The following is a 13,959-nucleotide window of genomic DNA, read 5'->3' on the forward strand; positions in this document are numbered from 1 at the left end:
AATGCAGAGTTGCAAAGAATAGCAAGGAGAGATAAGAAAGCCTTCCTCAGCGATCAATGCAAAGAAATAGAGGAAAACAACAGAATAGGAAAAAAAAGAGATCTTTTCAAGAAAATTAGAGATATCAAGGGAACATTTCATGCAAAGATGGGCTCGATAAAGGACAGAAGTGGTATGGACCTAACAGAAGCAGACGATATTAAGAACAGATGGCAAGAATACACAGAAGAACTGTACAAAAAAGATCTTCACGACGAAGATAATCACGATGGCGTGATCACTCACCTGGAACCAGACATCTTAGAATGTGAAGTCAAGTGGGCCTTAGAGAGCATCACTATGAACAAAGCTAGTGGAGGTGATGGAATTCCAATTGAGCTATTTCAAATCCTGAAGGATGATGCTGTGAAAGTGCTGCACTCAATATGCCAGCAAATTTGGAAAACTCAGCAATGGCCACAGGACTGGAAAGGTCAGTCTTCATTCCAGTCCCAAAGGGAATACCAAAGAATGCTCAAACTACTGCCCAATTGCACTCATCTCACACGCTAGTAAAGTCATGTTCAAAATTCTCCAAGCCAGGCTTCAGCAATATGTGAATCATGAACTTCCAGAAGTTCAAGCAGGTTTTAGAAAAGGCAGAGGCACCAGAGATCAAATTGCCAACATCCGCTGGATCATGGAGAAAGCAAGAGAGTTCCAGAAAAACATCTATTTCTGCTTCATTATGCCAAAGCCTTTGACTGTGTGGATCACAATAAACTGTGGAACATTCTGAAAGAGATGGGAATCCCAGACCACCTGACCTGCCTCTTGAGAAACCTGTATGCAGCTCAGGAAGCAACAGTTAGAACTGGACATGGAACAACAGACTGGTTCCAAATAGGAAAAGGAGTATGTCAAGGTTGTATATTGTCACCTTGCTTATTTAACGTATATGCAGAGTACATCATGAGGAACGCTGGGCTGGAAGAAGCACAAGCTGGAATCAAGATTGCCGGGAGAAATATCAATAACCTCAGATATGCAGATGACACCACCCTTATGGCAGAAAGTGAAGAGAAGCTCAAAGGCCTCTTGATGAAAGTGAAAGAGGAGAGTGAAAAGGTTGGCTTGAAGCTCAACATTCAGAAAACAAAGATCATGGCATCTGGTCCCATCACTTCATGGGAAATAGATGGGGAAACAGTGGAAACAGTGTCAGACTTTATTTTTTTGTGCTCCAAAATCACTGCGGATGCTGACTGCAGCCATGAAATTAAAAGACGCTTACTCCTTGGAAGGAAAGTTATGACCAGCCTAGATAGCATATTAAGAAGCAGAGACATTACTTTGCCAACCAAGGTCCGTCTAGTCAAGGCTATGGTTTTTCCCATGGTCATGTATGGATGTGAGAGTTGGACTGTGAAGAAAGCTGATCGCCGAAGAATTGATACTTTTGAACTATGGTGTTGGAGAAGACTCTTGAGAGTCCCTTGTACTGCAAGGCAATTCAACCAGTCCATTTTAAAGGAGATCAGTCCTGGGTGTTCATTGGAAGGACTTATGCTAAGGCTGAAACTCCAGTACTTTGGCCACCTCGTGCGACGAGCTGACTCACTGGAAAAGAGTCTGATGCTGGGAGGGATTGGGGGTAGGAGGTGACAGGGACGACAGAGAATGAGATTGCTGGATGGCATCACCGACTCAATGGACATGAGTTTGAGTGAACTCCGGGAGTTGGTGATGGACAGGGAGGCCTGGCGTGCTGTGGTTCATGGGGTCACAAAGAGTTGGACACGACTAAGCGACTGAACTGAACTGAACACATCTTTTGGGATCTTCGTTCCCTGACCAGGGAGTTCATATGAGGTAACTAAAGATCCTGTCTGCTCCAATTAAGACCTGGAGCAGCCAAATGAATACATACATACAGACACCAGTATGTGGGAAAAAAGAACGAGAGAGGATATTCTGGCAAGAGCAGTGAGCTGCCGCAAGACCAAGGGTTTGCCAGTAGGGGGCGCCATTTCTCCACAACCTAGCGCCATCTGAACCGGCTCGCCATCTGAAGCAACTTGGAGGCGTGTTAGAACCGAAACAGGACGTGGAAAAGTTAGACTAAGCGGAGGCATGCCTGCTGGACCCTCTCTGGGATATTACTGGATCATCTGCTCTGTTCCTAACCTTCGAGAAAAAGCAGAACAGAGGGCTAGCACAGCCTATCAAAGCTGAGAAGGAAAGGGCCACATTCTTGCTCATCGCTGTCATCTGATCACTCCCCTGCCCCAGAGCAGTGCGGTAAAGGTGATACACGAATTTTCAGGGAATGCATAGTACAAATCTTAGGACTGATGGTGTCTGGGTGCCAACCGGCTGGGTTTTGCAACAGGTAGGATCTTGGCCACAGACTGGGGGCAGAAAGACAGACAGGGCGGTTACATGACCTATGGGTGAGCTGCGGTGTAATCGCCCACTGGGCTGGTTCCACCTGGTGGGAGGAGGCAGCCTTGAGAAGGAACTAGAGGCATCCGGGCCGAGCCCAGCAGGTGCAGCGCCTCACTCCACCGCACAGGCCGACTCCCCTGCCCCCCAAGACTGGCCTCCACACACACCGACAGCCACCCCAAGGGGAAGGTGTTAATGTGCATGTCTACATTGGCTTGCCCTCCCTGACAGGGCAAATTACGACCTGTTTTGGACACTGTGTGCTGCCAGGACATGAAGAACCTGAAGTGAGGTCCAGAGTGCGGAGGACAGGAAGGGATGGGGGCTGGGAACCGTGTAAAGTACACTGCAGTGACTGTGTGAAAACCCAGCAGTGAAAGGGGCCAGCTGGGGGAGCAGGAAGCATCCATCCTGGGGGCCACCTGGATGTCACTGCACCCCCACTTGCTCAGAACATATGGAGGGAGTTCCCACAATGGGTGGGAAGGTCACCTTGGGGGTGCAAGGCTCCCTTTCATCTGAGAACCATGGCGATTCGAGTATTGGATGTTGTGCCTGCTTCTTCCTTGTTTAGGGTGGGGGCACACTTCACAGCTTGTGGGATCTTAGTTCTCCAACCAGGGTTCAAACTCGGGCCCTTGGCAGTGAGAGCATGTAGTCCTAATCACTGGCCTGTGTGCATCCACAGTGGCTCAGTCATGTCCAACTCTGAGACCCCAAGGTTCCTCTGTCCATGGAATTTTCTTGGCAAGAATACTGGAGTGGGTTGCCATTTCCTTCTCCAGGGGATCTTCCCAACCCAGGGATCAAACCTGTATCTCCTACATTGGCAGGGAGATTCTTTTACCACTGAGCAACAAGGGAGGCCCCTTAACCACTGCACCATCAGCGAATTCCTGAGTGACTTGGGGGTAAGCCAGCTCTCTCTCTGGGCTGTACTGTCTAGGGTAACAATGCATGGTGTCCTGGAATACCTGGGCTCTGGAGCCAGCCAGACACCTGACTGTCCTTTACACACCTGAGACCACGGGCAGTTCTTTACCCTCTTTAAGCCTCAATTTCTTCAAATGACACCTCAATAATTCTTATCTCATGTCGCTGTTAAAGAATTAAATGAGACAATGCATGTAGAACATTTAGCCTGATCCCTGATTCACTCAAGGGGTTCTCCTTAAACAGCAGTCATTTTTACTGAGTCATTTCTGTTGGGGCCTCAGTTTTTCACCTATGTGTACATACATGCTAAGTCCCTCAGTTGTATCTGACTCTTTGAGACCCTGTGGACTGTAGCCCACCAGGCTCCTCTGTCCATGGGATTCTCCAGGCAAGAATACTGGAGTGGGTTGCCATTTCCTTCTCCAGGGGATCTTCCTGATTCAGGGATCGAACCCGTGTCTCTTACATCTCTGCACTGGCAAGTGGGTTCTTTACCACTAGCACCACCTGGATCGCTCTTTCATCTATAAAACGAGAGTAATAATGTCTAACTCTTCACTGGGTTGTTTTGAGGCCTGAGTAATATTATTCTTAAAGCATCTCGAAAACCAGAACATACTCCCCCAACACAAGCATTTGCTGGCACTGCACCCTCACGTCACCTGCCTCATGTCACCCCATGAGCTCTCGAGGGCAGGAGCCCCATGAGTCCATCTTCTTTCTGGAAACTGACAACTTTAAGCTCCTGCCCAGACCTTCCACCAAGCTTCAGCCTCCAACATCCATCTACCTATTTGATGTCTCTACTTTTGGGTGACTCTCTGAACCCTACCATGTCCAAAGTGAAACTCCTGGTTCCTCAGTCCCGCCCTCCAAAACACCCTGTTCCTCCCCTGCCTTCCCCAGCTCAGGAAACCACCTCGCCACCACCCAGTCGCTGAAGCCAGAGTCCCAGGAGTCACCCTTGACCTACGGAATCCATACAAAATAGCATGCTGGACCCCACCTCCACCCTCATCGCCTTCAGGGATGCCTGCAAGAGCTTCCCACTCGCCTCCTTGCTTCTAGTCCATTCTACCCACAGCAGCTGGAAGGAGTTTTGAAAAGGGTCAGTTGGGGCACACTCCTAACCTGCTTAGCACCTCCTACTGCCTCCCATCATACCCAGCCCACCTTCCCAACTCCTTGATCTTGCCTACGAGACGCTGCAAAAGCCAGTCCTGCCCGCCTCTGCCACAGCCCCTCACCTCCCGCTCATCTCCCATTCACTCTGCTTCACACATTTCACCTTCCTCTGTGCCCTGAACAAGTCAGGCTGGTTTCTACCTCAGGGCCCTTGTACCTGCTGTTGCCCTTTCTTAAGCTCTCCCACTGCCTTCATGCCTGACTTATTCAGGCCTTGGTTCTCAAAGGCCACCTTGTCAGTGAAGCTTTTCCTGACTACCCATTGAAACTGACTTCCTCCCGCAGTTTGGGGAAGAATGGATACATGTATATGTATGGCTGAGTCCCTTCACTGTTCACCTGAAACTATCACAACATTGCTAATCGGCTACATCTCAATACAAAATGCTTTTGGTGTTAAAATAAATAAAGAAGGGTTCAATCCCCGACACAGCGTGTTGTGCAGCGCTGCCAAAAAAAAGGGGGGCTTCCTCCCTCCAGGGCAGCACCCTGTTTCATTTTCTTCATTACACTTATGATAAAACTGTCTTGTTTTGCTGGTTTGTTGACTTGTTTACTGTCTGTCTCTCCACTAGAACATAATAACGTCCTCAAGGGCAGCCCCCCCTGCCTTGCTCCTAGCTGTCCCCTTGGGGCCATGAAAGAGAGCTTGGCACACAAGGTGCTCAGTAAGTGTTAGCTGAATGATTAAATGACTATGATTCCTCCAGTCCCCTCCACTGGGGTAAGCTGTAAAGGTTGGGGTTGCAGGTGGACAGAGGTGGCCTGTCTTTAGCACAAGATCTTCTGTGTATTCCCCCGTCCCCCAGAGGCTGGCCCTGCCACATGGAGCAGCGACTGGAGCAGAACACCGTGGAACAGAGAACCAGTCAACAGGGAGGAAAAACACCTACATGCCAATTGCATATAACATCCCATGCTGCTGTTGTTAGACACCAAGTTGTGCTGGACTCTTTGTGATCCCATGGACTATAGCCCACCAGGCTCCTCTGTCCATGGGATTCTCCAGGCAAGAATACTGGAGTGGGTTGCCATTCCCTTCTCCAGGGGATCTTCCCAACCCAGGGATCAAACCTGCATCAACTCCAATGGCAGACAGGTTCTTTACCATCTGAGCCCAACATTCCATGCTGCTGCTGCTGCTGCTAAGTTGCTTCAATCGTGTCCAACTCTGTGCGACCCCACAGACTGCAGCCCACCAGGCTCCGCCGTCCCTGGGATTCTCCAGGCAAGAGTACTGGAGTGGGTTGCCATTGCCTTCTCCAACATTCCATGCTACCTCATGCTAAAATTCCAGGACAGACAAGCCACAAGATTCCCAGCCCAGGAGTCCTGGAGTGACCAGTGAGCCTCGGCCTGGCTCCTGGACTCTGGGGCCTGTAGGTATATGGCTGAACACCTCCGGATGGGTGCCTGGGCTCACCTGGCATTCCCCTACCTCTTCTCTAGTGGCAGGACTCATCTCCTCCTGGGGTCCTGCCCTTCCCACTCTCACGTCACGTAGTCCAGGTGGGGCTGAGCCCACCTTCTCAGGGGTCAGGAGACAATGACTCTTGACAGTGAGTGTGTTTTATCTCCCTGGGCACAGTGGCTGCAAGGCTAGAAGTAGTGGTATCCACTGTGCCCGTCCCAGAACGAAAAGGAAGACAGATCCCTGGGGCCGGGTCTGATGTTCTAGGCTGGGCCTTTTCAGTGGCCTGAGCCAAAGACTCCCTCTTACTCTTTAACTGCCTAGAGCAGGGGCTGTGGCCACACTGACACCTCCTCCCACCTCATTCTTTATTCGTGCCCACCCACTGCCTCTCCAAGCCTGCCCTACTCTCTCACTTTGCATTCGCCATTCCCATGCCTGGAACCCCTTCTCCACTCATCCACCTGGCAAACTCCTACCTGTCCCTCCTCGGTTAGGATGTCACTTCCTCCAGGAAGCCTGCCCTGACTCCCTCAGACACAGTCGCTTTTCTTTTCCTGTGTCCCCACCACTCCCAGCAGGTTTCTCCCGGTCCCCTTTCTTCACTAGGTCCTGCCTGCCTAAAAGATCTTCTGGAGTTCTATTTGCTGCAGCCGTAAGATGAAATGGGGACATCCCCTCAACTTCCCGGGCTCTCCAGAGACAAAATGATGTTTTAGCAGTGAATATAAATGTTCAATCAATGCCTCTCCTACCCCAGACATTCTGAATGACTCCCCTGGAGAGATGTCTTCCCTACCCTTGATTGAAAAGCTGCAGCAAAACATCCCTCATTGATTCAGTAAATATCTGTGAGGCCCCCCTCGGTAGAAGGCACTGTGCCCAGTGCTGGCTGCACAGAGTGTAAAACTGTATTAGAGGGAGTTCTGTGGTGGTCCAGTGATTAGGACTCTGTGCTTTCACTGCCAAGGGCTCGGGTTCAACGCCTGGTCAGGGAACTGAGATTCCACAACACATGCGGTGCAGCCACAAAAAAAAAAAAAAGTCAGTGGTAAAATGGTATTACAATCAGCTCTTCATCTGTTCAAGATAGGAAAATGCAAGGAAGGTTCCTGCCAAGCTGACCGACATTACTTTTCGGAAGCTAGCATTACAGGGACAGAAGCTGGGCTTTCTCTTTGTACTTCATATACAATTTCAAAGTGATAGGACTATGAATGCTTTTGACTTTCTTGCCTGCATGTTTGCTAAGTCACTTCAGTTGTGTCCAACTCTGTGGGACCCTATGGACCGCAGCCCACCAGGCTCCTCTGTCCATGGGATTCTCTAGGCAAGAATACTAAGGTGGGTTTATAGGGTCTTGACGACCCAGGGATTGAACCCACGTATCTTAGGTCTCCTGCATTGGCAGGCAGGTTCTTTACCACTAGTGCCACCTGGAAGCCCTTTAACTTTCTTAGAACTTCTCAAGCATTTCTTGGTGGCTTATTGGTGTGTCTGTTTCCCTATGAGACTGGGAGCCCCTCGGGGGACAAGGCTCTGTGTGAGTCATGCTGACTTCCCGCCAGGGCTCGACACAAGGGAAATATCTGTGAAGTGAGGGCCAGATGGAGCTGAGCAGGCGCGAGAAGTTAAATGGCCCCAGCATGCACAAGACACAGGCTGGGAAGAGTCAAGCCAGGGCTGGACCGGCTGCGACTGCAGCAGGGCAGTGAGCGTGGGAGGATGTGGTACCCACAGTAGCCTGAGCGCAGGCAGCTCGTTTCCCTGCTCCTGGGCTGCCCGGGATAAACATTTGTCTGCTGGGGAAGTGAGATCAAGGGGTGACGGAACTCCCAGGAAATCACCTCAGCCCAGCTTGGCACTCGCAGGGAACAGACGAAGATCAGAGCTGGGGGAAGCTGGGGCAGGCAGAGCGAGAGGAGAGGTCTGGGCAGGAGGAGGCCTGGAGAATCAGGGTGCGGGCAGGTCAGCGGGTGGCAGAGGGTCAGCCTGCTGCTCCCAGGGTCCGTGGAGAGCCTGGAGGCGCTGGTTGAACAGGAGCATCTGCTGCTCCTGGGGCTGATGGCCTGGTTGGGTCTGCACTAGGCTGCTCTGTCCCTCCGCCCTCCCCGAAGTCTCTGTTCCTTCAACAGAGATTTTCGAGGGCCTATTTTCACACAGCCTTTGGTGAAAGCAGAAAATCAAACCAGAGAGAGAAAGAGAAGTCATGGAAGACTTCCTGGAGGCACAGGCTCCTGAGCTGGGACTTACAGGAAGAGAAGGAGCTGACCAGATAAAGACAGGGGGCTGACATCCAGGTAGAAAGGAGGACAGAGATTGGAGGAGCCTAGTGAGGAGCCCTGAGCCTCAGCACTGCCCAGTGAAGAGAGGTGTGTGCTTCGAGGCAAATCGCAGGGGTCTCTGGTGGCCAGGGAGGGAAGGGTGCCAGAGATGGGCAGCAGCCCCAGATCATGTGGTTACAGCTCTGGACTCCTGGGCTGGCAACGCCCCTTGAGCTCACGGTATGACCTGAGGCAGGTGAAGTCACTTCACTCCCCCAGAGCCTCAGGCATGATGAGCGTCTGTGGGTTCAAGGCAGTCATGTTAGCACAGTGCCTGGTACCAAGGCCATGTCCAACAGACTACATGAGGCAACAGTGGCGAGCCAGGCATTGGGAGGATCTGTTTGGGAAAGTCACTATAGAGCAGCGAGGCCAGATTGCTCTGTGTTGCTGAGGAGCCAGACCTCGTGGCAGGAAGCGCTAAGAAGGCAGAGATGCGCTTGGTGTTAAGGACTGAGCTCAGTGTTAAGCCCCAAGTGAGAGTGCTGGCCAGCAGTGGAGCCGGTCCATCAGAGGCTAACCGCTACCAAGGGAACAGCCTCGCGGGTGCTGGACAGCTCCCTGGTGCAGACAGCACAGGCCGCCAGGGGATTCCTAGGGAAGGGGCGGGGGAAGAGGAGGGTCCTAGGAACAGTCACTATGAGAAACTCAGGGCTGTGGGGAGTTAAACAGGGTCCCTTGTTCTAAGGTTTCCTAGGCCCTTCCTGTCCTGTAACACGGGTCACAGACTCAAATGCTATATGGAAACCAGGTGAATGGCACAGATGGGTGACATGGACAGGTGTGGAAGGAAGGGGTTCGCCGGGGAGAGCACCCTGTCAGAAGAGGAGGCCTGCCTAGCTTCTACTCAGCTCCTGTCAGCCATCCTTAGGGGAAGTCTGTGGGCCACTGACAACAGTTGAATTGGCCATTGCCATGGTTGGATTTTGTTCCCTAAAAAGATATGGTGGGAATTCTAACCCCTGGTGTCTGTAACTATGACCTGGTTTAGAGGCAAGGTCTTTGCACACAGGATCAAGTTAAAATGAGGTCATTAGGGAGGGCCCTAATTCAATGACTGCTGTCCTTTTACAAAGAGGGGAAATGTGGACACAGAGACCGATATGCACAGAGAAGATGGCCACGCGATGACGGGGGCAGAGATTGGAGTCATCCATCTATGAGAAAGCCAGCGATTTCCCACACCACCAGAAGCTGGAAGAAGCAAAGAGGGATTCCCCCTAGAACCTTCACAGAGAGCCCAGCTCTGCTGACACCTTGATTGTGGACTTCTGGTCTAACATGATGCATTTTGGTTGCTTTAAGCCACCCCATTTGTGATACTTTGTTGTGGCAGGCCTAGAAGCTAATATGGCCCCTCATATGCATGATTCCACGTAGTCTGGAAGTCTGTAGAACGGGGAGAGAGAACGTGGCATTTCCTGACCCATAGGTCATGGGCCTCTTTCTGAAAGAGGGTCTCACTGGATAAGCCAGGGGACGTGATGTGGGTACACTGATTCTGATTCTCAGCCTTTTGTTTGGGGCCCACACACAGGTCCTACTCGCTGAGGTGACCCCCGGTTTTCTCTGCCGTAAACTGAGGATGTCGTGTCAACCTCCCAGGTGGCAGGGCCCCCGCAGCGAGGAGCACAGAAATCGGGGAGTCAGGCGTTCCCCTCACCTGGAGGGTTTCCTCCCTCCGAGCCTCGCTCTATCCCCGCAGTGATAGGTGGAGGCGTGTCCCAAGGCTTCCTAGGGTTGCCGGGGGACTGCCCGGCCAGTGGATGGTGGTCAGAATGGTAAATGGTACCCGGGGACCAGCCAGCCTCTTGCACAGTTTCGGGTCCTCGGCCGGGGGAGGATGCTCCCCCGGGGGCCGCCCTTACCTGTGCTGTGAGTTGGATAGGCTGGGACAGGGTGAGCTGTGGGGTCCCCGGGGGCTGGCTGGCAGACTGTGGTGGTGGCAGGTCGCCTCCCCCGGAGGAGGAGGAGGCTGGGGGCTGCGAAGTCGAGGAGGAGGCGGAGGAGGAGGAGGAGGAAGAGGAGGAGGAGGTGGAGGCGGCGGCGGCGGCGGCGGCGCTGGACTGCTGCACGGCGGCGGCCAGGAGCTGGGCCTGCGCTTGCTGCAGGAGGAGCTGCTGCTGAGCCGGCATCAGCGCCGTGAGCTGCGGGGGGGGCGGAGCCGGGGCGGGGCCGGAGGAGGAGCGTGGGAGGAGCAGAGAAGGCAGAGAGGGGTTAGTTAGCGCCTTGAGCCAAGCGGGTTACCGGGCAGAAGAGGCAGGCGTGGACAGAGTGGCCGTGGCGCTGGCGGGATACCCCGGGCCACCGTGGGTCCTGTAACAGACGGGAGGCGGCTGGCCCGTTCCCCCCCGTCCCCGCACCGTCCCCCGTCCCTGTGTGCCCTGATACTTACCCCGGCTAGCTGGCTGCCAGTCAACATGAGTTGGGCCTGGGGCAGGTGTGGCTGAGCCGGCTGCGGGGGCGGGGGTGCTGCTGGGGCTGAGTCGCCGCTGGGGTCTTCAGCCTTGATCTGAGGGGGAGAGAGGCAGGGTCCGGGACCCCAGAATGTTAAGTGGAGGCCAGAGAGAATGCCCACCTGCGAACCAAAGAGAGGGCACGTGTGTGGCTACTCCAGCCCCGCGCTCGCACGGGGAGGAGCAGACTGGGGGGCGGAGGCAAGGTCTGCAGGGGCCGGCTAACCGCTCACTTTAGCGTCAGTTTCCACATCGGTCAGAAAGGTTAACACAATCTCTGCACCCAAACTCCCGACAGGAGAGGGTCGCCTTCAGGAGTGCTTTTAACCTCTTGGGGATCAGTTCCCCATGTGTCAAATGGGAAATGATGCCTCGGGGACCCGAGGGTTCTGGGTACCACATCCCTCATCTGCTTCAGCCCAGAGTACATCTCTTGTCTGTCCAGTGGAACAAGACTTTGTTGGAAGGAAGGGTCTTAAGGTATTAAAGAAAAATCACCACCTTAGAATATGGGTCACAAAGTCAAAGCTGAAGGAAACAGGCAGATGGCGCAAACGGGTGATTTGGGCAGGTGTGGACGGAGTGGGCTGGAAAGAGCTTGCCCGCCTGCCTGAAGGGGGGCCTAACCAGCCCCCACTCTGCTCCCTGCCAGTAAAAATCTAAGGCAGAAACGCGGCAAGGTCAGCAAAGGGTGTCTGCAGGCCAGACGTGGTTCAGGTCTGCTGTTAGCCTCCACCCCAGCGTCCGCTGAGCCCCTCCTCATCTCTCCATGGAGTATACAGGCACATCTGCATCCACCATGTACGACAGACCAGCTTACAGTGGTCCCTAGGTCCCTGCCTTCTTCCCCTCCTACACAAAAAGCCAGACAATGGTGGGCTGGCCTGAGAGGTCTGTTGGTAAAAGACACATGGGGTGGGGGGGTGTGGCTTGATGGGTCTCACTCTTGGGCCCAGAGGGGAATGTTAGGGATCATCCTTCAGCCCAGTATCCCAACAACGTCTTGCAAAAGGAGGTCCATAGAGGGAAAATGACTTGTGCAAGGCAACTCAGCGACTTGGCAGGAGCGAGCACGACGTTTGCGACACAGAGACTGACAGACAGAGGCCCGGGAAAGGCCAGATGACAGAGAGTGAGTGGCATGCCCCAGGGGGTGGGATCCAAGTGTCAGAAAGTCTAAGAGGTATGGGGATGCAGTGTGAAACAGTGGAACTAGAAGTCAGGGCCATGGCTGCCCTCCTGGGGATTTAAGGGCCTTCTGGAAGTCTTGCCGTGTTCTGTTTTTTGATCTGATGCTGACGACACAGGTGTTCAGTTTGTGAAAATCCAGAGTTGTATGCCAAGGATCTAAGTGTGTGTCACATTTTAATGAAAGGTTTTTAAAAAACTACCACTGTGTGCCATGGTGAGAGTCCGAAGCTTCCCGGGGCTCTTTCCTTCTCTCTGGGTCTTTTAAGAGAAGTCTTCATTAGGTGCAAGGATGTCTCTAATACCTTCCAACCCTGGCTCACCTTTCCTTCTAACAAATAGAGAACTGGTCTCAGCCTTAGACCCTACAACAGGCAAGAGTCTCTGGGTAATTTTAATAATCATTGTCTTTATTTCCATGGCAAGTGATTCTGGTTTTCCATTCATAAAATTTCCATTAAAAAAAAAGTTTTATTTTAGCTGTTGAGAAACCAAGCCAGTTCACGAGTTGATTATTGTTGAAGCTAAGTGACAGGTACCTGGAGGTTTGTTTTCGCTATGGTCTTTCTTCAACTTTTGTATCTGTTTCACATTTTCCATAATAAAAAATTTTTTAATTGAACCAATTTAACAAAATTGTGATGTAAATAATTACACAGGGTGGTATGTGCATCTGTCTGGCATCCTGATGGAAGCACGTGAATGACTGCCCTGAGGGAAAGGCTGACACAGAAGAGAGGCAGCGGGATGGAGCAGCAAGGGCAGGGAGTGCGGGCCGGATGTGGGCAGAGACCTGGGGGGGGGCGAGGACCTTTGCTCCCCTGGACCCCACTGGCCCCTCAGGGGAAAGCAGGGCTGCTGTGGGGCAGGACGGGCTGCAAAGATTCAGAGGGGGGTGGGGGAGGGCTGGGGGCGGGGAGGGGGGCGATGTATGCTCTTGGCTCTGAGGGCAGAGGCCAGAGCCCAGCTTGAGACCAGAGTGAACCTGGTCAGAGTCAGGGGCCTTCTCCCCGGGGTCATGTCCACGCACTCTGAACCGGACACCAAGAGGTCATCCAATCTGCCCGCCCCCACTCCCAGGTTAGAGGAGACTGAGGGGCCCAGAGTGGGAGGGTGACTTTCCCATGGTCTCAGAGCACCTCTTGGCCCCCCCACCCCGTCCTCTGGCCACACTGGTCAGGGCCAGGAGTCCCGCCCAGGCCCCCTCTGCCCCTGCGCCATCTTCAGGCCTCTGGATCGGCCGGCCACCCCCACCAGACTGGAGGGTGGAGACCCAGTCACCAGACACCCCCTGAAGCCCAGGTGTGCCCTGCAGCAGGCCCCATCTGGATGTGGGATGTGCTCCATCTGGCCCCTTCCGGCCTCCCTGCTGTCCTCTCCTGCAGCATCCTCACTGGATATACCTGCCCCCACCTGCTCCCCACTCCTGGCCTGGCCCCGAGCATTGGGGGGGTGGGGGTGGGGCGGGCCCCTGTTCAGTCAGGGAAGTTGGGATGGGGGCGGGGCCCTCAGCTTCCTGTTGTTCATCACCCTGGGGCTCTGGGGGGGATTTCCCTGGCCACCCCCACCTCCCCAGGGAAGGGGAAGGAGCCCCGGTGAGTCACAGGCCTGGGGCGGGAGCCTGAGGGTGAGAAGGGGCGGGAGGAGTCCTGTCACCAAGGTACCAGGCCCTGGGCCCACAGCAGGCATCCGGGACCCTCTATCAAATGTCATACCCGAGCGGTCATCCTGGCTGCTCTGACCAGGGCTTACCTTGGTGCTGGGGCCAGTCGGGGACACTGAGAACGAGGAGGTCTTATTCTGGGGGTTCTGCAAAGAGCAAGTGGGGGCAGACGATGGGAACAGTGAGATGAAGCAACTTCTGACACCCTGCCCTTGCCCCACAGAGTTGTGCTCTGCTCCCTTCTGCCCCTCTCCCCGCTACCCATCCCCTGCCTCCTGACCTGATGGTTAGTGTCTGGTCCATTTCTTTCTGTGTCTGCAACGAGAGGGATGAGGGGTGAGTTGTCACCAGCCCCCGACCCTAAAACCA

The 13,959-nt window shown here is 53.7% G+C and overlaps 1 protein-coding gene across 6 annotated transcripts in view; it reads right to left on the reverse strand.

The window, feature by feature from the left end:
* POU2F2 (POU class 2 homeobox 2) overlaps positions 1-13,959 on the reverse strand; it is a 59,891-nt gene that overhangs the window by 10,592 nt on the left and 35,340 nt on the right. For all 6 annotated transcript variants that reach the window (XM_055412059.2, XM_055412058.2, XM_088830790.1 and 3 more), the window contains exons 3-5: positions 13,871-13,905; positions 13,680-13,736; positions 10,679-10,795 (exon numbers count right to left, since the gene is read on the reverse strand). In XM_055412059.2, the coding sequence (XP_055268034.1) occupies positions 10,679-10,795; positions 13,680-13,736; positions 13,871-13,905 (209 nt within the window). The remainder of the gene's footprint in view (positions 1-10,678; positions 10,796-13,679; positions 13,737-13,870; positions 13,906-13,959) is intronic.

The sequence above is a fragment of the Moschus berezovskii genome, chromosome 22 (genome assembly GCF_049115385.1).
Source record: "Moschus berezovskii isolate FMDL1 chromosome 22, NW_MosBer_1.0, whole genome shotgun sequence".
NCBI lineage: Eukaryota > Metazoa > Chordata > Mammalia > Artiodactyla > Moschidae > Moschus > Moschus berezovskii.